The following is a 24153-nucleotide window of genomic DNA, read 5'->3' on the forward strand; positions in this document are numbered from 1 at the left end:
TTAAAATGAACTGTGGCTATTTACTGTTAAATATGTTCAAACACAATAAATACAACATAGCTTCATCCTTAAGGTAATCACACATCTGTGCTGAGACGTAGCGTTATGATGGCACTGCTCTTACCCAACCTATCTTACCCAACCATTAGCCCCAGAAGTCCTGTTGTATTGTCTTTACCTGACAGTATGAAGCGCCTTGAGGCAACTGTGGTTGTGATTTGGCGCAATATAAATAAAACTGAAAAGTCAGCAGATTCTCGGGATTTAAATTATCCTTATGTTCAGTATACACAAACATCTTTAACATGCTGGTTCAGATGCTTATCCCAGTGAAAATGCCTTTTTACTGTTAGTTTTAAATCAAAATGAAAGTTTCAACCAAGTATGACACATATGAACATCAAAAAAATAAATAAAGACAAGCGAATGATTCAGTTGAATATATGCTCCAGTGAGACATTAAGGTTCACTAAAACTATCGACGAATAAAAAGTTCATATGTCAGCAGTGCTGAAAACATGTAGGAGCAGAACTTCAGATCCTGCAGTGTGTGAAACAGGGAAGGATGTTTCAGATCTAAGGGGTAAACTTTACATTTGTGATGATTCTGTTTGTGATTACAGGAGCTGCCCAAGGATTCAGACCTCAGCACCACCCAGTGACAAAGACAGATCATCTTATATGTTCACTCTTTGTAATAACTCTAAAACTAACTGATGAAAAAAGTACAAACACTTTTTTTGTGTGTCCCGTTTGGATCTATAGCCATCAGAATTGTTGTCTTAAGGCCAAGAACGATGCCAAGCGGATTTATTTTACCAAGTGGATCATCATGGCCTTGCCATATTGGTCCATTTGATTGACCTTGATTATAATTATGTATTTATTTTGTTTTCGGTTGCTACAAACGGGACAGACATGACTGGGGGATAGGACAGGGGGAAAAAATGAAAGAAAGAGAGGGAGAGAAAGAAAACCAAAGGGGAGAAGAGACGGTGAGAAAGGGGGGAAGAAAGAAAAAAAAAAAAAAACACCTGGGTCACCTGTATGGAGAAAAAAAACAGAAGAGAAAGCAAACAACAAAGAGCAACATAATAAAAAAAAACAGCACCATCACAATAAACTAGCTAGCAGTAGATATCAGTAGATACTAAACATTAAACGATATTGTGCAGCACGCAAGATAGACAGCGCACAATGTGCTTTGAGGCAGCAGCCAAGAAAGGTGTAGTCCACGTCTGTGAACACCCGTGTGTACACCTGTGTGCACACCTGTGTGGATCAGCATGCTTGTATTCCAAAGGTTTCTCCATGTAACGATCTGCTAGGGAGTGTGGGGAGCCATAGCCCCGTCCACCAGGGTATGAAGCAGGTATGGAGGAGATCCAGGCCCCAGACATCCAGAGGCCCCAGAGTACGAGGACTCGAGGAGGACCACCAAAAAGGGGGGGGGGGGACCTGTGCCACCCTCCTGGGAAGAGCTGAGTAGAGCCCCAAACGAGAGGTCACCCCGCAGCTACGGAGCAGAGGCCAGAGGGGGTTGCAGTGGCGTGCCTGCGGGCTCTGCCGGCAGCCAGCTGTGCCAGAGAGGACCGAGCTTCAGGCCCAGAGGCCAGAGGCCTGAGGGCATCCCACCGCCCGGAAGGGGCCCAGCCGGGCCACAGGCCCCAGGCCCCGCCAATCGGCCACCAGGAGTGAGCCGGTACATACATGAGCGCCCAGCCCCAGACGACAAGGACCACCAACACACCAACGTCTGAGGGCATCAGCCACCGGCAGGGAGTGTGGTGAGGGGAGATAGGCCTCTGTACTTTGGAGGGCCTGAGATGTACCCAGAGAGGTCGAGTCTAAGACCCAACCTGACATATAGACACAGACGAACAGGCGCACGCGGACACAGACGTGCATTCCTACCCCATATACACCACCAAATACTCGGCACTCACCCAACGTGTAGACAGACACAAATAGACACTGCACAGACAGTCGCACTCCCCAAACATACTCTATATCCCAGGTCCAGGTACCCCCGCCCTCAGAGGGGCAAGCCGCACCTAGACCCAGGAGATGTAACCCTTCTCTCTGGGGTGGAGGCAAGCGGACCAAAAGTACAAACACTTAAGTACCACATGATGTGCTGTCAGCGAACGCTGCAGCTGTTTTCCTGATAAAGTCAAAGACAAAAAGCCAAAGGGATTAATCATCCATGTAACTGTGTCACTGTATGTCAGCAGAAACATGAATTCAGTTTGGTGTTTCAGAAAGCTGCTGATCTCAGACCTGCACAGATTCTGCTTTTAACACTGAGTGTACTCAGCTGCATGAAGAGCACATGAGATAAAACCAGATGGAAGGTCAAACATCTTCACTTGTATGTTGAACTAAAAACGTCTGATCTGGAATTCTTTCACACTGTTTTGCTAATTGTCAGCTGTGTGTCAGGCTAGGTTAGGACCCAAATGTAGGACTCAGAGACGGAAAACGTACAGCAGCAGCTTTATTGCTGGAGAAACAAGCTAAAAGTAAAATACATGAACACTAAAGAAATAAAAGGCGATCTAGAACTACAATCATACACAGACTAGACCTGACCTGACAACTAACACGGAGAACACGACACCAAACAGAGGGACACTGAGGACTTTAATACACAGGCAGGATAACGATGAGGCTGGGGAACAGCTGAGAAGACAGCTGTTCCCCAGCCTCATCCTCTGACATAACAAGACAAAGAGGAAGCAAAACTGAATACAGTGAGTGCAGGACAAGGACTATCAAAATAAGACAGGAAGCACGACGAAGACGTAGATGAAGACACACAAGCTTAACACTGAGAACAGGGGAGAAACTAGCACAGGGACATTACTGTGTGGAGAGACGGAGAGGCAGCATGAAACACGCAGACACGAGAAACACAGGGAAGACACAGAGACAGACACTAGCCGCTAGAAACGTTTCAGCATTGTCTGGCAGAAATGAAGGCGAAAATCTTCATTTTATCTAATTTTTCTTACTTTTATGTGTTTCAATGGTGTGCTCCTTTTGATGTTTAGGTTATTTATCTATCCTTGTCAGAGTCAGGGGGGTGGGGGAGCCTATCCCAGCCCTCTCAGGGTGAGAGGCAGGGTACACCCTGGACAGGTTGCCAGTCTGTCCCAGGGCTATGGTATGGCTTGATTGTGTATGTGACAAATACAATTTCAATGGGAATTTGATTTGAGGTGTATCAGCTTTACTATGAGCTCCTCTCAAATAGCTTAACTCCTGGCCTCTGCCTAACTAAGGGACAGACTAGCCGCCCTTCAGTGAAAGCTAATTTCTGCTGCTTGTATCAATGATCTCAACAACCCAAGCTCACGATCCTACGTGAGGGTGGGGACTCGTAAACTGACAGCTTTGCTTTTACATTTAGCTCTCTCTTCACCACTACAGAAGGTCGCAGCATCTGCATCACTGCAACCATGGCCCCAGTCTGCCTGTCAATCTCCTACTTCCTTTACTCATGAACATGATCCCAGATACTCTGTGTGTGCACTCCATGCTCCGGGCTAAGGGGCATGGCCTTCAGACCTGGAGGTGCTAATTCTCATTCCCACCACTTCACACTTGGCCACTCACTGGTGTGAGCTGGAGGCCACCACCTGATGACACCAACAACATCATCTGCAAAAGCAGAGATGATTATGAAGCCACCAAATTCCGTCGTCACTTGGTTATGCATAGAAAGTATGTCCGGAAAGATTATGAACAAAACTGGAGGCAAAGTTCTTCCAAAAAAGGAACTTTCCACATGTGAGGGAACGTGTTCTGAAGAAGCTGGCTCTACCTTTATTTATTTAATTTTTATAGCGTTTATTTTAATTTAAGTTTTCCAATATTAGTTTAGTTTGTTTAAAAGTAGGTTTTCTTTACAGGTATTTTGTTTTGAATTAAAGTCATGAAATCCGCCCGAAGACGCCTGACTGTTCTGACGTCACTCCACTTCCTGTCTCCACCCATTTGCAGCCATGATGGTAGGTTTCTCTGTCTCTTCTGTTTTTCTTGTGTTGTCTGCTCGGTGAGCTCGAGAGGTTCCACCGGCTGTTGTGTTGTGTTTGCGTTTGTGTTACGGTCGGTGTGCAACTAAACAAACAACCCTGTGCTCTTTGTCTTCGCAGCAGGAAGGGTTGGACGACGGACCCGACTTCCTCTCCGAGGAGGACCGGGGAGTGAGTGCTGTCCGTCTGCCTGTCTGTTTGTTCACCTTATGTCTTTTCACCTGTGTGCCTGTGTGTTGGAGTTTGACGCTCTTCTGTGTTTGATTCAGCTAAATCAGCTGGGTAGCATTAGCTCGCTCATTTTTCTAGAGAAGTTAGCTGTCCAGGCTAACTTTAGCTTATTGCTAATGGGCAGTTAGCCTGTCAGCTGTGGTCAGACTGGTTCTCCAAGCCGCGAGTACAGATGATGACCCGGCTGCAGTCTTTGGGCTTAACCGAGAGCTAACGAGGCTAACGGTTACAGTGAAAGTTTAAATGGCAGCTAACGAACCACTGACTTGGTGAAGTTCATGTTGATGGTACGTGCTGCTAGCGCTGTGCTGTTTTACCATCAGCTGTCACATGACTGAAACGCTGCTCCGATTCTAATTGGATAATCTCTGTTATTCTCAACGAAGCTCGACGAGGGCAATTCAGTCCAAAATTCCACAATGTTGGATAAAGGTGTCCATGTTTCTGTAATTATAAGAAACACGACACGGCTTTCATCATCACAGGGACCAGCAATCTAAAATCCAGACAGATGGAACAAACAAAACCCCAAAGTTAACCTTAAATATAGTTTACTCAGTGCTCTTGACCTTACTTGGTAACCGAGCACTTTGCTTGTGGTTCAGGTTGAACTACCACTGCTGTCCCCCGAATCTAAATATTATCTTGTAAATAATTTAGGTGCTTTGTGTTCCATCTTTTCTTTCATCCTGACGTGTGTACAGAGCTGAAAGTACCCAGATGTCCAAAATACACATCCAGAGGTTTATTGTTGCAGCTTGTTGAGTAAAGAGCTGTGGAGGTTTTATGGTAATATCATTTAGTTGGAAGCTGGAAAATTATTTTTAAAGGTTGTTTTACTCTGAAGCACATGTATACAGTTACGTACACTAAATGATATTATATAAGTCTTTTACAGAAGTGTCTGATTCATGTATCAGTCACAGCTTGATTTATAGATTTATTCCTAAGAACATGGTGTGCATGCAGGCTTTTCAGTATGTTGTGCTTTATGGACTTTAGAAAGAGGAAATTCAGGATCCCCTCTGAAAGATGGGACAAAGTAAAATGAGTCTTGAACCTGGCCTCAGTCAACAGACGATTTCTGTTGTACAAGAACAAACAAAAAGCAAGCAAAGTTGTGAATTTACTCCCATCTGCGCAACTTCAGTATATTTATGATGTAGCTGTTCTGTGAGGGCAGTAAGGTTCACACAGTCAGGAGATCCAAGTGTCTCAGACCTACATTCTGGTTTGTGGATAAGAAATAGAACAGAGATATATTATTAAGACACTGGTGTTATAGCTGGACTTCTATACTGTGTACTTGTGGTCCTTGTTAAAACCGTGGCAGCTGTCACACCTGTCAGAAAGGTGTGTGCTGTAGTTTTTGTAGCTCGAGTGTGTGATACTTGTCACTGTCTAATTATGTCATTCATTTATTGTTGCCAAGTGAAATTGAGGTGTCAGTCCAATAGCACACGATCGGATGGATGTGCAGTTACAGTGTTCTTTAATGCAGTGTCCCAGGACGTTTGTTGAACTGGGATGGTGACACAGCTGTATTTTTTGTTCCTTCTCCATATGAGGCCTCTTTTTCATGCTGCACAGTTGTTGCTGTGTTTCTTTAGTGATTCAGTTTCTTTACTTTAAACTGGGCCTCGATGCAGCGCCTCGGTTCATTGGTTTTAGCTCTTGCCCCTTTTGGGTGAGACTACTTTTCAAACATCTGGTAGGTAGATCCTCTCTGCTCCAGCTGTGTGCTGAGACCATGGCATATGCATGCAAATTAATCAGTAGAACTAACTTCTGAACAAACAAAGTTCTGTACTGTGACACAGTACGATGTAGGTGAAGAGTACACTGTAACTGACAGCTGGCTTTCGTTGTGTGTCTGTACTGCTCACTGCGTTGTTGGACACGCGGTCTCTGTCCTCCTGCAGCCACGTGCAGTCAACGTGGACCTTCAAACAGATGCCATGCTGCAGGTTGACATCTCTGATGCCCTGAGTGAGCGAGACAAGGTCAAATTTACCGTTCACACCAAGGTGAGACTGACTGCTGTCAGATACACTGACAGACCTGAACTTCGATAACACGTAACAGACCTGAACCTGCACACTGCTGATGTGCTTCCTTTTTGCACAGAGCACGCTTCCCAACTTTAAGCAGAACGAGTTCTCGGTGGTCCGACAGCATGAAGAGTTCATCTGGCTGCATGACTCCTTTGTGGAAAATGAAGAATACGCAGGATACATCGTAAGAGCAGCATGCACAGAGGACTTCACTTCACCCATAGTCACCATTCTAAGACGTAGAATAAGCTAAGTCGTCACTTTAAATAAGCCCACGTTTTATCCTGTGTCTCATTAATGAGACGTAGAAAGACAGCTTTAGTCTTGAGCCATTACACACACACACACACACACACACACACACACACACACACACACACTCTCTCTCTCTCGCTCGGGTTTTTATGGTCAAGCCACTTGACCTTAACCTCTATCGATCATTCAAGTATAAAAAGGCACCACAATTACACAAAAACAGAGACACACACACTGAAACACACCCACTCATAGGCTGGCGCTTCCAGAGCCTGGACTTTCAAATTAAGGTAAGACAAGCTAAGATAACCTTTATTAGTCCCACATGTGGGAAATTTGTTTTGTTACAGTAGCAAAATTAAGAAAAAACATACTGTAGTAGGATTAAATAATAAGAATATGAATAAGATACTGCACACAATAGAATAAATATATATACAACAGAATAAAATACAATATTGTCAGAAAAGGAGGATTGCTGAGTATTGCTGAAATTATTGAAGCAGTGTGGCAGCATCTGGACAGACAGCGAAACAGAAACATCCAGAAAAGAACAGGAATGCCCTTCAAGTTGCCCAGAGAGCTATTCCTGACGGCTACTTAAAGGAAGGAACGTTTGCCTAAGACATTCCAGGCTGTGTTGAATAAAGGTCGTCATACCAAGCTTGTTGAATTGCACAGGCTGTTTTTTTTCTTATTCATTATATTTTAATTTCTGTTTCCACGTGTTCGAATCGCTCTGCTTGCTTCCCATATTTCTATCAGAATATAAATAAATGAGGCTCAAGTTTGAAAAGAACAAGTAAACAGACACAGGCAAGACGCACAATAGTTCTTACCCAAGAAAGGTTTCTATTTGTAGGCAGAGCAAAAGAGAAAAAGCCCAGGATGTTAGTAAGAGGGTTCCTAGTCTTAACCTGCCAAATTCTGTTAAATTTAGTTATCTGACAGTGACAGATTTAACATCTGCCTGTACAAGTATCTGAACGACATATTTCAGTATCTGGAAACTGATGGACCAGCTTACATCACCACTAGCAAGAGAGCAGACAGGCACGTGCAACCGAGTTATCAAACCTGCATCAGAGGCCAGAAAGAGTGTGAGCGGGCTTCAGTGTAGAGCCATATGTGTGTTGTTGTTGCAGATCCCCCCAGCACCTCCAAGACCAGACTTTGATGCATCCAGAGAGAAGCTGCAGAAGCTGGGCGAGGGCGAGGGATCCATGACTAAAGAGGAGTTCACAAAGATGAAGCAGGAGCTCGAGGCGTGAGTGAGCACAGACAGCAGTTGTTGTCCCCATAGTTGTTTGACGTGCTGGATTAATCACCACATCGCCCGTTTTTGTGTTGTTGCACAGAGAGTACCTTGCCATCTTTAAGAAAACCGTAGCCATGCATGAGGTCTTCTTATGTCGTGTGGCGGCTCATCCTGTGCTCAGGAAAGACCTCAATTTCCATGTCTTCCTGGAGTATAACCAGGATGTAAGTATCACACCGGATTCATTTCATTTTTAGGATTTCTGAGCAGCTCGAAGAGCCAGTCGTCAGTCAGCACAGGACCTCGTGGTGCTCCTAGGAATAACAAGCAGGTCGACAGAAAACGGAGGTGTTTTATACCTGCTAACTGTCTGTGTTGTTCATATTTCTTTTCTTTCTTTCACATCTTGTTGCCAAAAGCTGAGTGTACGAGGGAAGAACAAGAAGGAGAAACTGGAAGATTTCTTTAAAAATGTGGTGAAGTCGGCAGATGGTGTCTTGGTGGCTGGAGTCAAGGTGAAGACCCAGGAACTAGTTTCCACCTCAATCAAATGTTGTTTCCATGTTTTCTCTTTATTGATAGTTGCTGTTTTTGCGCCTGTAGGATGTGGATGATTTCTTTGAGCACGAGAAGACGTTTCTGTTGGAATATCACAACAGAGTCAAGGATGCTTCAGCCAAGTCTGACAGAATGATCCGATCACACAAAAGTAAGAATCTCTTTTAAATCCGTTTTTCTTTTGTAAGTGATGTTTGCGTCTTTGGCATGAGCTGAAAGGTCAGGTTCAGGGCTTGTTTTAGTCTCGAGTAATTCATTGAACAGAGACTTGGAGTTTTGTATAAAGGAAAACTGTGACGCTGATGTCCACGTATTTGTTTTCTGTTTAGATGCTGCTGATGACATCAACAGAATTGCCTCATCTCTCTACACATTAGGAACACAGGACTCCACAGACCTCTGCAAGTATGAACAAATGTTGTCTTTGAACTTGACCTGGAGCTGCCTTCATGTGATGAACATTTCTAACACTTGTATTTGGTCCTGAGCAGAGCCAGGTTGTAAACATACCTGCATCACATCTGTCTTGTTATTTTGTTCCTTTTTTCTTCCTTAAGGTTCTTCCTCAAAGTGTCAGAGTTGTTCGAGAAAACTCGGGTATGTCTGATCAAATTTGGAGTTTGCCTTGTTATCTTATTACCCCAGTAACTCTAATGTTGGGACCATGTTTGGGGGGTTTTTTAAACAGAAAATTGAAGCTCGCATTGCAGCAGATGAAGACCTGAAGCTGGCCGACTTGCTGAAATATTATTTGAGGGAGTCACAGGCTGCAAAGGTCTGATTGACAGTTGAAGTCACCAGTTAAAAAACTGGCTTTGTTAAATATCGCAGTTAATGTGATGATGTCTCCCCTCGCAGGATCTCTTGTACCGGAGGAGTCGGGCTTTGGTCGACTATGAGAACGCTAACAAGGCTCTAGATAAGGCTCGGGCCAAAAACAGAGATGTTCTGCAGGCTGAGACCAGTCAGCAGCTTTGCTGCCACAAGTTTGAGAAAATCTCAGAGTCTGCCAAGCAAGGTCATTTTTTGTTCTTCCTATGTCAACGTACAGGTGAAGGAGTGTTGGATGTGTGTGCGGTCTGCTTTCACAGTGCATTCTTCTCCAAACAGAGCTCATAGACTTTAAGACAAGGCGAGTGGCAGCCTTCAGGAAGAACCTGGTGGAGCTGGCCGAGCTTGAGCTCAAACACGCCAAGGTACTGAGTATACAGAGAAACCAGCCGTTAAAAGAGCATTTCAGCTGTTCAGGAGTGTCTGATCTCATTATGTGAGGTGGCTGTAGCTTAGGAGAGGAGCAGGCTGCCTTCTTAATTGAAAGGTTGGCTGGCCTCTCCAGTCTGCATCCTTGTAGTATTAAGCACTTTATAAGAACCAGTCCATTTACCTATTACCGTGTCTCACCTGCAGGGGAACCTCCAGCTGCTGCAGGGCTGTCTGGGCATCCTGAAAGGAAACACTTAACTGTTTGATACTGCATACATCCAGCTGGATGCCCCCTGGCTTCTGTCCCGCCCATTTCCAGCTGGACAATCCCGTCACATGGGTGAAACCTGCAAGGACAGAAAACCGACGCCAAGATAACTGGACCTGGAGACAAATAGAAAGAGTCTGAAATAAAAAAAGACAGGAAGTCTGTTGTCATCATCACTAACAAGACAGTCTTTTTTTTTTTTTTTGTTTAATGCCCTGAGTCCTGTTCATCATCTTCCTCTTTCTCAAGCAGCATAAGTATTGGTCCTACTGTTCTTTTGCCTGATTTGCAGCGCCTGTACTGGCCCTACTGAGCCACCATAACCAGCAGAGTAAGACTGGTCCCTCAGAGGTCCTAATAAATTAGCTGTTTCTGTGGTTTCAGTCTGATTCTGCTATAACTGGATATGATTGGACATTCTGTACTTTTTGTAAATTTGTGAAGTTAAATAAACCAGATTCAGTCTAAAATTGTCACCTTTTCAAAACTTAAATAAAGATTTTAGGTCAAAAGAGAAACAAGTGAATGTGACTCCTAGGAGGGGATACTGACCCGGTCTGCTGCATCTGTACTCACGGGTCCAAGTTTGTCTCTGCTGGTGACCAACCTCCATCTCAAGGCCGCTTCTGTCTTTTTTGAGTCTTATTTAGTGCACAGCAGCATAACTTTAGCTCAACAAGCTTACTGCTTTAACCAGAGAAGGAAAAATCAGACAGTTGCTGATTGTATCGAACTGTATTACTATTGGCTTCTATTGTGATGCATTGCACTCCTATTAGTGTGGGGTTTTAATTTTATTTTTGCTCTAAAAAACCCTCATCCTCAGTCGACCACAGTCTCTGGTTAGTAGCTGTTCATTGAACTTCTATCAGTGTTTTAAAGAACCTGGAAACAAGATTCATGTTTTGACTTTGTTTGAAAGTTTAAAGACTCAAAAACAGACAAAAGTAGTCTGTAAAAGACAAGAGTGTGTGCGCTGTTTTATTTTTGTGCCACACATGGCCTCACCTGTTGTTTTGCCGTTTGCATTTTCTGCCTCTTCGGTTCTGTTTATTTTGGTGGCGCTTGTGTGTCCAGGGGGGACCTTAATGTGTATCGACTTCCTGTGGCGCTGCTACTGCTGTGTGACGGCGTTTTGAGTCCAGTTCTCTGTTCCTGTTAAAGTGTAAATTCACTATAGAAAAAAAAAAAAAAAAACACAAACTTGTACATGTTTGTATTAGTTGACTAATGAACGCTAACGATCTTCATCACTCATTGTAGATTCTTTGTTCACTTATCAGACGTTTGTCACTCTAATCGAAAGTGGAGCTTCTGTTTGCCTTAACGCTGATCGGTGGCTCCTCATGGGTCATTGAAAAGAAAAAGTTAAGTCACCAAATGAAAACAGTTTCTGTTCTTATCCCTATTTTTTAATGAACTGTATACGAATGTTTTTCAATCTTGTGTGACCAAAGCTGCTTCTGCTGATTCAAGAAGGAAACAAAAATAATAAAAGATGATTATGAAATTCACAACATTTTAGTTGTTTAAACTTCAGCAGGTCTGTAATCCACCCTGATCGTACTGAGACTCAATAAAACTTTACAGTTTTCTTACAAATAATCTCTGAACAATTTGTTTTTATTGGTTAGACATAATATTTGTATCCATCATAATATAAACGAAATAAATAGGGCGTGTCCCATTGTGACCTCGGGACTTCTATGCTCACGTTTATGGCGTTCCATGTATGCCCATCTTGCACCCTCCTGCTGGATTGTCTGAGAGGTACCTTTGCACACCCTGCACCTGTCGTCTTACCTGGTGTGGCAGACCCCAGCCGGTATGGATCCTGTGCTGCCATGATCAGTGTCTCTGGCCTGTCTTTCAGTCCAGCTTTGTCCAGTCACTGGTAGGATTTCTGGAAGTCAGACACGTCTTAATGGGAAGAACAAGATCTGAGCAATCATCTGCACCCTGCCGATCGTCAGGTACCCTGCTGGGAGAATAAGCTGGCCAAAGGAGGCGATAGAAGTCACTCACATCAAGACAAGAAGGCTCCTTACCATGCTTGGAGGGTTTCAACCCAAATCCAGCACCCTTACGCTAAGTGGACGGAAGGTGGCCAGAATCCATGAAGCAGACCAATGAATACATCAGATTACTGTATTGACCTATTACTGTAGGCGAATATGTCAGGCAGCAGAAACCCAGGAAAGAGGGGAGCAAGAAGAGGAAGCAATATGGAAGGACAGGTCCCTGCACGACATGTACAGGCGCACCAGTGCATCCTCCTGTACATGTCGTCAGATAGATGAAGTGGTCAATATCAAGAAATCCTACTGGAGAAACCTGGACTGAAAGGCAGAACAGAGGCACTAATCATGGCAGATGCTGAATTTTTCAGATATGTTGAAACGAAAATAAATGTCTAGTCTGAATTAAATATTGGCCAAGCTAGTGCCAGCATAAGATTTAAAGCCTGTTACAAAAATCAAACTGAAATTTTATAAAAACAAATTAAATTCTTGGAGCTTCAACTTAATCAAAATAATGATCCAGTCAAATAAAACAATTTACTGCTTTTGAGAGCAGGCACCTAAAAACCCTGGCTCAAACAATCATACTATGATCAAGACGAAAATCCACCAGGGTCTATCTTGCCTGGTGAGGGACCAGACAAAAAGTAATTCAAAAGAGCCCTATGAGTAGAACAAAAAGGGAACAGTTCACCCTGCCCAGGTTACCGGGATAGGGTTACCGCCCCATACTCCCGAAGCACCTCCCACAGGACACTCCGAGGGACACGGTCGAATGCCTTCTCCAAGTCCACAAACCACATGTAGACTGCACCAGCTTGTCATAGAAATCAGTGTTACATGAACTCAGCTGTTATTGCTTCAGCCCAATACAAGCCGAAAAATACAGACTTGGAATTTAGTCCAACTGCTGAACTTGCATTTGATAATTTTTCACTGAAACTCTTGATATGAGGTCCAAAGTCAAAGAGATTTGGTTGACAAAAACCAAAAGAAACTTATCAGAGCGATAGAAAGAACTTTAGGAATGACCAAATTCCCAAACAATTCTTAAAAAGGATAAAAAAAAAAAAAGACCAGAGAAGACTAGAATGGATGGATGGATGATTGTAGAGTTGTTTCTTTGAATAAGAAAATCCCCTTCACAGCATCTTATCTTATCTTATGGTTTACAAAAATTAGATGGTAAATAAAAATCTTCATCTGAGTTTGTTGTAATATAAGATAATCTTTTGCTAAAAAATATATTTAAAACCAGGTGTATTTTACACTATTTTAAATGTATTTAAAATCCTCCAGAAATGCTTACTTATTTATTTTCACTATTTCATCTTGAGTCTATGAATCACTACAGCGCCATGCCATATCTAGCTATCATCTGTCGGACATTTATTTTTTAAATGCACCTAACCGTGGTGCTTTAAAAACTATATTTAATGTAACTTAAGCTTTTATTGTAAAAGGCTGTCACCGGAAGTTTGTGTGAAACGCGTGAGGAGGCACCGGAAGAGTGGTTTGAGAGCGCTTTATGGGACCTATGCATAGAATTTACAGTCGGTATTAAAATGAGCTCTATCGGGACTGGGGTGAGTGTTTCAGTGCTTTTTGAGAAGAAGCTTTAACTTACGTACACTCGTACGTTTATGAGTCTGTCTTTAGTCCTGTTTTCCGGAAAATATTCTGCTTTTATAGTTCAAATTATGTTCATTCAGTTCAGTCTGCAGCTAGCTAGAGTGTTAGCCTGCTGAGTCACAATGAGGCCTGCTAACAGAAGCTAAACTGAAATTGAAAGTAGTTTAATTTAGTCCCGATTCAGGATTTTTTTGTCAATTTAACAATTTATAAGAATTAAAAAAGCTTTCTACTGTGGCGTTAATTATCCGTTTTATCACTGTAATTACAGGAATTCACGATATTTGTGTGTTTAGATGTTAGCCTCCATCAAACTGGATTCAGAATGACTCAGAATTGCGTGCCAGCTAAATTCTCTCTATGAGAAGAGTAACTTTTTATTTAGTTTATCACTGGGGTTCATTTTATTTAACAAAGGCTTTCTAAAAAAACAAAAAACTTTATTTTTTTTGTAAACATAAACATTTACCTTGCTACTGTCAGATAACAGGGTACCAATGAGGTGTTTGGTGCACCTGAGGTGAAAGTGAATATAAGTAGTCCAGTTCACACAAAGAATGAAATATACTTTAGTTTCCTGTACTCTACCAACACACCAAGCTAAGTCTGGGTGTATTCCTCAGAGGGCTCAGGTATACAGTCCCTGAATATATTTTGCACATGTTTTGGCAGTTGGGCAAATGATGTGCAAATGATTTTAGACTACAAGTCAGTCATTCCTCTTTTTTTAATTAATTAAAACTTTAAGGCCACATGAAAGTGTGAGTTTGATTATATACCTGTCCTTTCCAGCTACTAATATCAGTAGTTAGTTTAATATTGGAAGCTGCTATTTCTGTTTTGTCTTGCAGTATGACCTGTCGGCCTCAACCTTCTCTCCAGATGGTCGAGTGTTTCAGGTGGAGTATGCCATGAAGGCTGTAGAGAACAGCAGGTCAGTCTCTATGTTTTTTAAACTAAAACCAGACCCCACTGAATGTGATGTGGTGGGTAAATATGAAGAAAAAATAGTTTTTCTACAGTGTTGATAACCAACTGACTTCTTAACCCAGAGTGCTAATGGTGCTAATAATTCTGATTAGTTTCCAGACATGTCATGATCAAATTTTCAAGTATGTCTCCATGTTGTGATGTTCAGCACAGCCATTGGAATCCGCTGTAAGGATGGGGTGGTGTTCGGGGTGGAGAAGCTAGTCCTGTCTAAACTGTACGAGGAGGGCTCCAACAAACGCATCTTTAACATCGACAGACACATCGGCATGGTAACCACACAAGCTGTCAAAAACATTTCAGGTCTATTCAGTGTGCTACATAAATGTGTGCATCGGTGCGCAAAGAAAACTGTCCTCATGCTCATCTTTTTTTTTCTTTTTTTTTTTTTTTTGGATAGTGTCAAAAGCCTCATAGACCAGACTAAAAAGACAACCTTTTACACAAAGTGATAAGCTTTCAGCTGTCTTGGCTAACTTGGTGTCTGCAGCACCAGCTTGATGGTTTTTGTTGTGTGAGCGAGCAGCAGCTATATTCTTGCCTCGATATCAACCTTTGTTGTAGCGTTAATTATGTCACGGGACATGCGTTGCTATGACAACGACCATGCACATTAGGTGGTAATTGATTGTAATGGAAAACCTGTTGATCTGAATCATGGCAAGCCATGGTGAGTTGATTTGAGTAGTTAGTAGTGGAAAAGGTGCTGTAGAGGGTAGGACCCAAAGTTCGCCAGCATAACATTGCCCAAAGCGTCACACTGCCTCTGCCAGCTTCCCTTTTTCCCGTAGTGTATCCTGGTGCCAGGTGTTCCCAGGGAAACCATGCACACTATCCCAGCCAGCCACGTGGTGTAAAAGAACCGTGGTCCGGTTCTGATGCTCACATGCCCATGGCCGGCACTTTGAGCAGGGGATGTGCTCAGCATGTATCAGAACCAGCATGAACTGTTTCTGCAGTTTGAGCTACAATAGCTCGCTCTATCAATAGCTCGCTCTATCACAACTGGTCCAACGGAACTTGGACCAGTTGTGATAGATGGATAAATGGTGTAGCAGGAGCTCAGGAGGTGGAGCAGGTCATCTACTAATCTGAAGGTGGTTCGATCCCTAGCTGCTCCAGTCTGCGATCCAAATGATCTCTTGGATGTTGAAGATGCTGAACATACTGAAGCTTTCGATGAGATCGAAACGCTGTTTCTTCTGGCCCGCTCCATCCGCAGCTCACCGTCTCACTTAGAGATGTTTGTACCTGGAAATTGCAGGATATCACTTTCTGAAATGGTCACCACGTTCTGTTTGTGAAACATTTTATTTTGTGTGTTCACAGACTTATTGTGACATGAATATGTGTAAGTAAAGCTTCTCTCTCAACAGGCAGTAGCTGGCCTATTAGCTGATGCTCGCTCACTCGCTGAAGTTGCCAGAGAAGAAGCTTCTAACTTCAGATCAAACTATGGACACGACATTCCCCTGAAGGTAACGCATCAGCTTCCTGTTGTTTTTTGTTACCATTTTTTTTCTCTATGATCGGGTATTTTAATTTTGTATTGTCATTATAATAATAGTAAAATAAAGTGTTATTCATGAAATTCCAGCTGTAAAATAAATAGTAATTATATGTTACTAATAAAACAGGATCTTTGGAATCGTAGCTTATTCAGTTTGAAAGTAAGAAAATGTAAAAGGTCACAACAGTGATGGATAAACATTACACAATAAGCCGTATTCATATTTGTCTAGTTATTTTGGTAAAGCCACAGTGAGCCACTGAAGATGGGCAAAGAGTCACATGTGGCTCTGCAGCCAAATGTCTGAAACTTCAGGTTGTACAAGAAAAAAGTTAAAAACTGCTCCTCTGCTGTATCATGTGACATGCCCATACAGCTATGTTACTAGCATGGATGCTTGGAGGAACAATGTATTTTCCATGGATCGATGTGTTAAACAGCCGTCCCTGGAAGCTTAAAAAGTCTTTGTCAGTTCTTCTGTATTCTAATGTTCTTGTTCTGTATTATCGCAACCACCTGAGGAAACACAGAATCAAACTTATAAATGCTCTGCCTCCAGATTGTTGTCAAGGACATGGACTTTGCAGTTGGACAAAAAAAGTTTTGTCCCCTAATAGCTACTGATCAGCTGAGCTAGGAAATTAGTGTTGAGACATCGAATCACAGCAAGTAATAAGCGCGCACATGAGAGAAGCATAAATTAAAGTGAAACATATGTTCACACTTCACCAGGCAACACTTCCCTCCTATTGGCTAATAAGGTGAGCCACTTTGATTTGATTGGAGCCCCAGCTTCCTGTTCTTAGCTGACAAGAGTGGCATCTGGTGTGGGCTTGTGCTGCTTTAACTCATCTGCTGTAGTTGAATGTAGCTTGGTTGAAATGACCTTTTGGCATCAGCGAGGTATTTTCACCCAGTGAACGTGTGTGAGACGAAGGAGCCCATTCAAATGTGCTACAAGTCTAACTTCCTCCTTTTTAAGCTGCTATTAGGGACTTTGCCTTTGCATATATGGTATCACTTGTTCTTAGTATAGTAGCAGGATTTCTTACAATGCCTCTCGTCTAAAACAGCTGGTCAATTAGTTGATCGATCATATAAAATCATTTTAGCAAATACCATGTGCTTGTTTGTTTGTGTCTGTTGCCACAGAAGGGGGATCTGAATGGTTTTAATCTAATAGTATTTCCTCTCCTTGCAGCACCTCTCAGACAGAGTGGCCATGTATGTCCATGCCTATACGTTGTACAGCGCCGTGAGGCCGTTTGGCTGCAGGTGAGTTTCAGTAATTATGTTAACATTATGAAAACATGGAGCGGAGCTGCCGTCACGTTTTCTATTCCTTCAGCGTTTTCAAATAAACCCTGAGCTTCTGTCTGACTCCTCCTTCCTGTTGAGCCGGAGTCATTTTGTCTAAAAGACGCTTCAGTCTCCTCATTCACACAATCACATCAGATAGCATTAAAGTTTAGCTGGGTACCATTTATGTCGCTACTCGCTCCTGAGCTTTGCTGTCATCCTACGGCTCCTGATTAAACCCTCTTACTAGAAAAGACCGCTGATGCTCCTTTTCATGTTGGATTCTTCTAATGTTAGAGCCGTCATCAGTCAGACTTCATTTACAGCTCAGGTGACATAAAGTAGTGTACAAATATTATAATAATAATTATCATATGTATTATTTTAAAAATGATCCAAATGTACTACACACATCACAGCGATGACTGACTGAGGTACGTACCCGGCGGGGGAGGGGGGGGAGGACTTCTGTGATATCACTTCCTGTTGACTGTCAGGGTCTGCACGCTTGAAGTACGCGGCGCACTACGCGTACTACGTACGGTGCGTACTATAGGTACGAGAAGTGCGGAAGTGAGAGGCTTGTGAAATGGGACTAGGCTTTGTCGCGCTGTTCAGGTTGCCTAGCAACCATGATACTAACAGCTGGAAACGTTTCATACAGCTTTGTGTGACAGAAATGAAGGAGAAAAATGTTTTGTTGGTCATGACATCACTGTGATTAGTTGAGTGTCTGAGGCTGAGACCACGGGACTGTAAAACAAGATTGTTGGGCTTCATTTCTGTGCTGAACAGTCATTTAAGATTAGCTAGTAAATGACAATTAGTTAATGTTGTTCATGAGACTAAAATCATCTCACTGGTAATGTAAATATAATATGGACAATATTATATGTATTGTCAGATTATCATATATATTATATTTTACAGCAGTGAGCTTGAACTCTGTGTCAAAGATTCAAGTTGCATTTATTTATATTTCCTATCACCTTAAATCTTCACTCAAAGACAAGTATGTGTGACAGTGTATATATAGATGTATTATATATAAGAGACAAATATTGTTCTTTTAATATGTTGGCATTACTAAATTTGGCTCAATGCTTACATATATGTGTAAAAAGCAAATGTACGAGCTGTGATAACTGTGTCTGATAGAATGAAGAGTAGACTGATATAGTAAATATTCCTTTATTGGGTGAGAAAATCAGACCATGTCATAACTGCTGTAAGTCACACAGAATAGACATCAGAGCCTTAAACAGGCTGACGTCTGCTAAATGGGTCAAACTGGGCAGAAAGTCTACAAACACATAACATCCTTATAGAATATGATGTAACACTATAGATCAACTTACCTCAGAATATATAAAGCATATAAACAATTACAGCAACATGATGCAACAAACACAGCAGTGCTACTGATCCAAAATACTCAAAGCTTCATAGAACTGAAACAAACATTTATTTTAGCTCCATTCTGCTGCTGATACATACTTTAGGTTTCTGAACATTAAACTTGTTGCTGCCTTTCATAGTGTGTAACTTGAAGGCCCAGAGTACTTTCTTCCACACTGAAAACACTGGGATGATCACATTATTTGAACATTACCTAATAAGACTGATTCAGCACAGACAGTTATGTTAAACTTTCCTAGCAGTCCTTCACAAACAGGGAACAGTCTGTCTATTCTCTCCATCTGTCAGCTGCTGCTGGCTCTTCCTCCTCCTCTTCCTCACACACTGCTGAGTTTGTCCTGGTGGATCATCAGGGGTGCAAAGCCTCACAGATGATGTGCAGCAGTGGGTCCCTCAGTCTGTCCTCACTCTGGACACTTGCAGTCGTCACACATAGAAATCAAATGTGTGATAAGCTGCAGGATTCAAACACAAGTGTAACTTATAAACACATGTTCATACTTTTATTCCACAATCAGAGAGAAAGAAACAGAGAGAGAGTGCAGGACAGACAGACAGGTGACAGTCTCAGGTGTACACACTGCTACACAACAGCACCAGAGAAGCAGGATTTAGTGTTTGTGTTATTACGAGTGTAAACAAGAAGAGTTCCAGATGGTACAGTGGACACATGTGTGACTGCTGTGATTAAAGCATCTTTCTTTCAGCTTAACGAGTGAACCGTCAGCTCGTTCAAACACACGTTAAAGTCCGTTTGGCTCGACACCACCGAACAGAGGCAGCAATATAACATGGCTAACATTAACAGTGCAGTGAATCCTGCTTGTGCCGTGATGCTCAGGACTGCAAACCGAGCAGCATCACTGACTTTCAGCTTGTTGTGTTTGTGGATATATGACTGACTTTAATTATCCATAAAATCATCACATTCTCTGTAAGATTAAGGTCGACTATTGAACTGCGTATATTTTAAAGTAAAGGCTTTAAAACCAAGTTAGAACAAACGCCACTAAAGTCACATAACTTTGCCGACATGTGGCCAACAGGAATGTTTTAATGTTCTTCATTATTAAACATTCGCACATAAATAAGTGACGTCATATTCAGTACTTGCTTTTGATGGTTCACTCTTCGGCCGCTCTGCTTCTGCCGTATTTTTCGGCAAAATTATCCACACCCACCGCCGCGCTATGAATTGTGGGATATATGGGACCACGACGCGTGCACCAGACCACGCTTGATATTTGGGGAAATCGACGGCGCATTTGGAGTACACTTCGGATTGGGACAGCCGTCGTCGCGTGGCGGTGACGTACTCGCACTCAAAATGCGTACTTCAAGCGTGCAGACCCTGAATTCGGACACAGCCTCCCTTTGCTGTATTTACCTTAAACTCAGAGACACGCCCACAAATACACAACTTTCATGTGCTAAATGGAAAAACTTATTTAGGCCTGACAGATTCAGTTGTAATTGTTTCCAGGTCAGCTCTGTGTTCCTTTCATTGTCAAAGATCAAAGTCATGATGTGTTCAGGACCACAGCCCAGTGTTGTGTTCAGAGTAAACAATCAGTGTTGTCATGTTAGTGTTGTGCTGTGTACAGTTAGTTGGTTACCTGTGTGGATGTGCATGTCAATAAAAGACGAGGATTGTGACAGAGAGAGCCTCTCCTTATGGAAATGTATGTTTTCCTCATGTGAAGGATTCTCTCATTCTTAAGTGCATCTTTGAGAGTCGAGAGAATTTCTCCAGGCCATCAGGGTGAGGAAGCATATAGGCGGAGCAGCATATAGTTCACACACAAGCCTTTATCAAACAGTTGGAGGTCATTTAAACAGACAACTTGCTCCAGAAATGGATTTTCTTATTTTTTCCTTTGGTGTTTATTCATCTAAGTCAGGGGTCTCAAACTTAAATGATTGGTCGTCTCCTTCTGGACAGACACGTGGCAGCACCTCTGCTGTCATTGTGTTTGTCTGTAACAAAATCAAAGTGCAGACATAAGTGTACACATTAGTGTGCGACTCTGTCATTAACATTTTAACATTGCACACAACAACAAACAAATCTAACGCAGTTTGTCACTTCAAGGGACAAACTGTGTTAGATTTCTTCACGTCAATATACAGGCTGCAAGTGGCCCCGGGGCCACGACTTTGAGAGCCCTGGTCCAAGTTGTTCTGGTGTCTTACCTACGTTTGGATGTATGTTCGATTGAGATGCCTTCTCTTGAATATATGGATGTTCACATTTGTAATGGTTAAAGCAACAAAATATCCATTTTAAAAACTCTAATGCAGTTAGGGTAATCACAGGGTTACCCAAAATGTATAAAGGATTCGTGTTTTATGTGGGAGGTATTTTCTCGTTGTTGTAAACATCAGCCAACCAAAAGAAAAGACTTTCTGACATTTAAAAAAATAAAAAAATCTCAGGTCACCTCTTGAATTTGAGTTTGAATGAAGTGGACAGGAAGTTGTAGGTTCAGGAACATAATAAATGAAACGTTGTAGTTTTTCTTATTTATTAGTATTATTATTAATCACGGTCCCCCTCCTTCACTCTAGGAGCACAGTAATAAATCGATGCCTTCATGTCTGTGTTCTGGTTGTTGCTCTTTCAGTTTCATCCTTGGCTCATACGATAAAGACGACGGTTCCCAGCTCTACATGGTCGACCCGTCCGGCATCTCATACGTGAGTTTGCTCTCACATCTGTATATGGTGGGAACCCAGGTTGGTTAAAGCAGCAGTAACAACACTGTGTGTGTGTTTGTGCGCAGGGTTACTGGGGATGTGCCATCGGAAAGGCAAAACAAGCTGCCAAGACTGAGATTGAAAAACTGCAGGTGAGTCTGAACCTGCAACATTAACATGAGTTTAGTTCTGTTAGCACTCTTATTCTAGATCCAGTTCTTCATCTGTCAAATAACCACGACTTTAGCTTTCGCACTAACAAATCTTTAATAAGATAATGAAGACGTGTCACCTTAATACATGTGAGCTGGTGGCGTCAGTGTCTGTAAAGCAGCTGATCCTGACCTCAACTGTGACTCAGGTTAAAACAAAGTCAAAAGGTTCAATTTAATAATGTTTGAGGTTCACGTAAAAACAGTTTCAAGTAGTTTCAAGATGTGATTTTGATATTGACCTTTTTAACCGCAGCCGTAAAAGGCTGTTGAGGTATGTGTCGAGTGACCTCGACCTCAAGGTCAGGGTGAGAACGCCAAACAAAATCTCAAACAGGTTTGAATCCTGGTGACTGTCACTGCAAGGTCAGAGGTCAGCTTTTCTGAAATCACCTGGGATTTTCACATTTCTTCCATAGCTGCATCTACTGGGAGCTGAAGCGCAGCACTGGCACCACCAGTATATTTAAAAGAAAGAAAGAAAGAAAAGAAAAGTTTTTCTGGCATCTTCTTTTTTTTTTTTTTTCTTCTTTTTTTTTTTTTTGACACATTTTCCAACAAAATTATTAAAGAAATGTCTATTTTCAACCTTTTCTTTACAATTCTGAGATCTGCATATTCTGATTGCTTATTTTTTTCTTTTAAAATGTAAAACATTCTCTGCACATACGTCACTGACATTTTAGGAATGTTTAAAGGCATTTTTACACGTTTAGTTAAAAAAACATTTTCAATTACGTTTCTGATATTTCTGGGACATTTGTGTTATAAAAGAAAAAATCAGATTAATAGTTAACGAATAATATTAGTTTCCTAATCCAGATCAGTGTGTCTGATACTATCTTTGCTTGTTCCCTCTGTCTCAGATGAAGGACATGACATGCAGAGAACTGGTTAAAGAGGTCGCCAAAATGTGAGTGAGCAACTTCCAAACTCATTTTTTCTGAACTCCTGAACTGTGTCACCTGTAAGACAGGTGTGTGCGTGTGCAGAAAAGGGGAACTAGAACTCCCATGTCGTGTAGTGCAGAAAAATTGCAAGTGAACTGTGTAAAGTGCAAGTCTAAAGTACATTGCACACGTGGTGTATCTGTCTTCCTAAAGTGTGTTGTATTTTGATGTTTTCAGAATCTACATTGTTCACGATGAGGTTAAGGATAAGGCTTTTGAGCTGGAGCTCAGCTGGGTTGGAGAAGGTAAGAACCATCAGTGCTCTGCTTCTTGTCCACTCGTTTGTCTGTCTCTACTTTTAGTGTGAAGCTTCTAGATTTAACAGTGATGTCAGCTGACGCCTTCATCATGTAGGGATGATGACAATCCAGAAGGTTTCGCTCACTGGACTGAGTTCCTGTGATGTCACTGCCTCTTGGCTGTCTGACCAATCCATGAGCTGCACGCGGCCACATTAAGCTAATGAGACAAATAAAGAAGCATAACATGCAGAATAATGTTGAGCTTTAAGACAAGCTGGAAAAAGACTCCAAGTAATTCTTCATTAGTACGGTGGTTGCCATGGTGACATGTGTTCTCTTACAGTCACAAATGGACGACACGAGTTGGTACCCAAAGATGTCAGAGAGGAAGCAGAAAAATATGCCAAGGTGGGTGAAAATCCTTTGTAGCAGATAGACGATCCAACACAAACAGATGTGACCACTGTGACGCTGCTCTGATGTCACCCGTTGGCGTCTGGCCACAAACGTCTCGGACGGCTGCATCTCACAGCAGATATTAGATGTCAGACTGTGGAGGGCTTCATTTTATCCATTGTGAAAATCTAACAGTTGGAGAAGCTGCATTCTTGTTAAAGCCTAAATGTGTGAGCTCTACAGTAAATGTATTCCCACACACTTGTTAGGAAGGGAGAAGTGATCCATACAGACCAAAACAGTTTTTTGGACGGAGGTAGAGACACGCCGTGAGCTTGTACCTAATAACCTGTGAATGTGTAAGGATCGACTCTTGGAACCAGCCTTCATTTTTACAACTTTGATATTGGTGTCTGCCTTGAGTAGAGAACGTATTTCCATAGTCGTTCTACTTCATGTGGTGGGCAGTGCATTCAGGTGACTGCTTTTTGTGTTTCAGGATTCTCTGGAAGAAGAGGACGACTCGGATGAAGACAACATGTAAACTCATCCTCTGCTGACGGGCGCATCTGTTTCTTTTGTTGGTTTTATAGTTCATAAACTTTCACATCTGTTGTCTTGTATTTGGTTTGAATTTCAGCTTTAAAAATAAAAGTTGAATGAAAGTTCACACTACTTTTTTTGGGAGAGTGTTGATAAACAGTGATTATAAATCTGTCGTGACTTGGAGAGAACCCAGAGGTTTGTACAATGTGCAAAAAAACATTAGGGATGAGAAACTGTTTAAACTAAAAACTGATCTTTGTCAGAGTATTTTATCCAAACAATCTCAAAAGCACTGAAACTTTAATTCCACCTTTCAAATATACTTTTTTGCTGCGGAACAAACAGTTTTCAGTGTTTCAGTCAGCTGATTGGTTA

The 24153-nt window shown here is 42.1% G+C and overlaps 3 protein-coding genes and 1 non-coding gene across 5 annotated transcripts in view; 3 read left to right on the forward strand and 1 right to left on the reverse strand.

Annotated features, from left to right (window-relative positions):
* The window catches only part of adck1 (aarF domain containing kinase 1), an 87520-nt gene extending 81005 nt beyond the window's left edge, over window positions 1-6515 (reverse strand). For both annotated transcript variants that reach the window (XM_040049082.1, XM_040049081.1), the window contains exon 1: window positions 6504-6515. The gene's annotated coding sequence lies outside the window, so the exon portion shown is untranslated. The remainder of the gene's footprint in view (window positions 1-6503) is intronic.
* snx6 (sorting nexin 6) lies at window positions 3935-11466 on the forward strand. Its single transcript, XM_040049085.1, has 14 exons — window positions 3935-4013; window positions 4158-4208; window positions 6191-6295; window positions 6396-6506; window positions 7723-7844; window positions 7936-8059; window positions 8255-8350; window positions 8439-8544; window positions 8723-8798; window positions 8951-8990; window positions 9082-9168; window positions 9252-9411; window positions 9504-9589; window positions 9801-11466. Exons 1-14 carry the CDS (start codon window positions 4008-4010, stop codon window positions 9852-9854), a joined length of 1224 nt encoding a protein of 407 aa, XP_039905019.1. The 5' UTR covers window positions 3935-4007; the 3' UTR covers window positions 9855-11466.
* A 1873-nt stretch (window positions 11467-13339) lies between these two features.
* Window positions 13340-23902, forward strand: psma3 (proteasome 20S subunit alpha 3). Its single transcript, XM_040049119.1, has 11 exons — window positions 13340-13471; window positions 14369-14451; window positions 14656-14779; window positions 15884-15985; window positions 17219-17292; window positions 21360-21432; window positions 21519-21584; window positions 22511-22557; window positions 22772-22839; window positions 23180-23244; window positions 23732-23902. The coding sequence occupies exons 1-11, from the start codon at window positions 13451-13453 to the stop codon at window positions 23774-23776; spliced, it is 768 nt and encodes a 255-aa protein (XP_039905053.1). The 5' UTR covers window positions 13340-13450; the 3' UTR covers window positions 23777-23902.
* On the forward strand, window positions 22946-23025 carry LOC120744659. Its single transcript, XR_005698428.1, has one exon. It is a non-coding gene; the product is annotated as a small nucleolar RNA SNORD53/SNORD92 (small nucleolar RNA).
* Window positions 23903-24153: the final 251 nt, after the last annotated feature.

Source organism: Simochromis diagramma, unplaced genomic scaffold, assembly GCF_900408965.1.
Source record: "Simochromis diagramma unplaced genomic scaffold, fSimDia1.1 OVJJ01000426.1, whole genome shotgun sequence".
NCBI classification, from domain to species: Eukaryota; Metazoa; Chordata; class Actinopteri; order Cichliformes; family Cichlidae; genus Simochromis; species Simochromis diagramma.

Coding starts and splice junctions, on each gene's coding strand:
- snx6 (XM_040049085.1), top strand. Junction 4,209..6,190: donor TCTCCGAGGAGGACCGGGGA/GTGAGTGCTGTC, acceptor GTCCTCCTGCAG/CCACGTGCAGTCAACGTGGA. Junction 8,991..9,081: donor AGTTGTTCGAGAAAACTCGG/GTATGTCTGATC, acceptor TTTTTTAAACAG/AAAATTGAAGCTCGCATTGC.
- psma3 (XM_040049119.1), top strand. CDS start 13,451: ATGAGCTCTATCGGGACTGGG. Junction 14,452..14,655: donor AAGGCTGTAGAGAACAGCAG/GTCAGTCTCTAT, acceptor TGTGATGTTCAG/CACAGCCATTGGAATCCGCT. Junction 23,245..23,731: donor AAGCAGAAAAATATGCCAAG/GTGGGTGAAAAT, acceptor TTTGTGTTTCAG/GATTCTCTGGAAGAAGAGGA.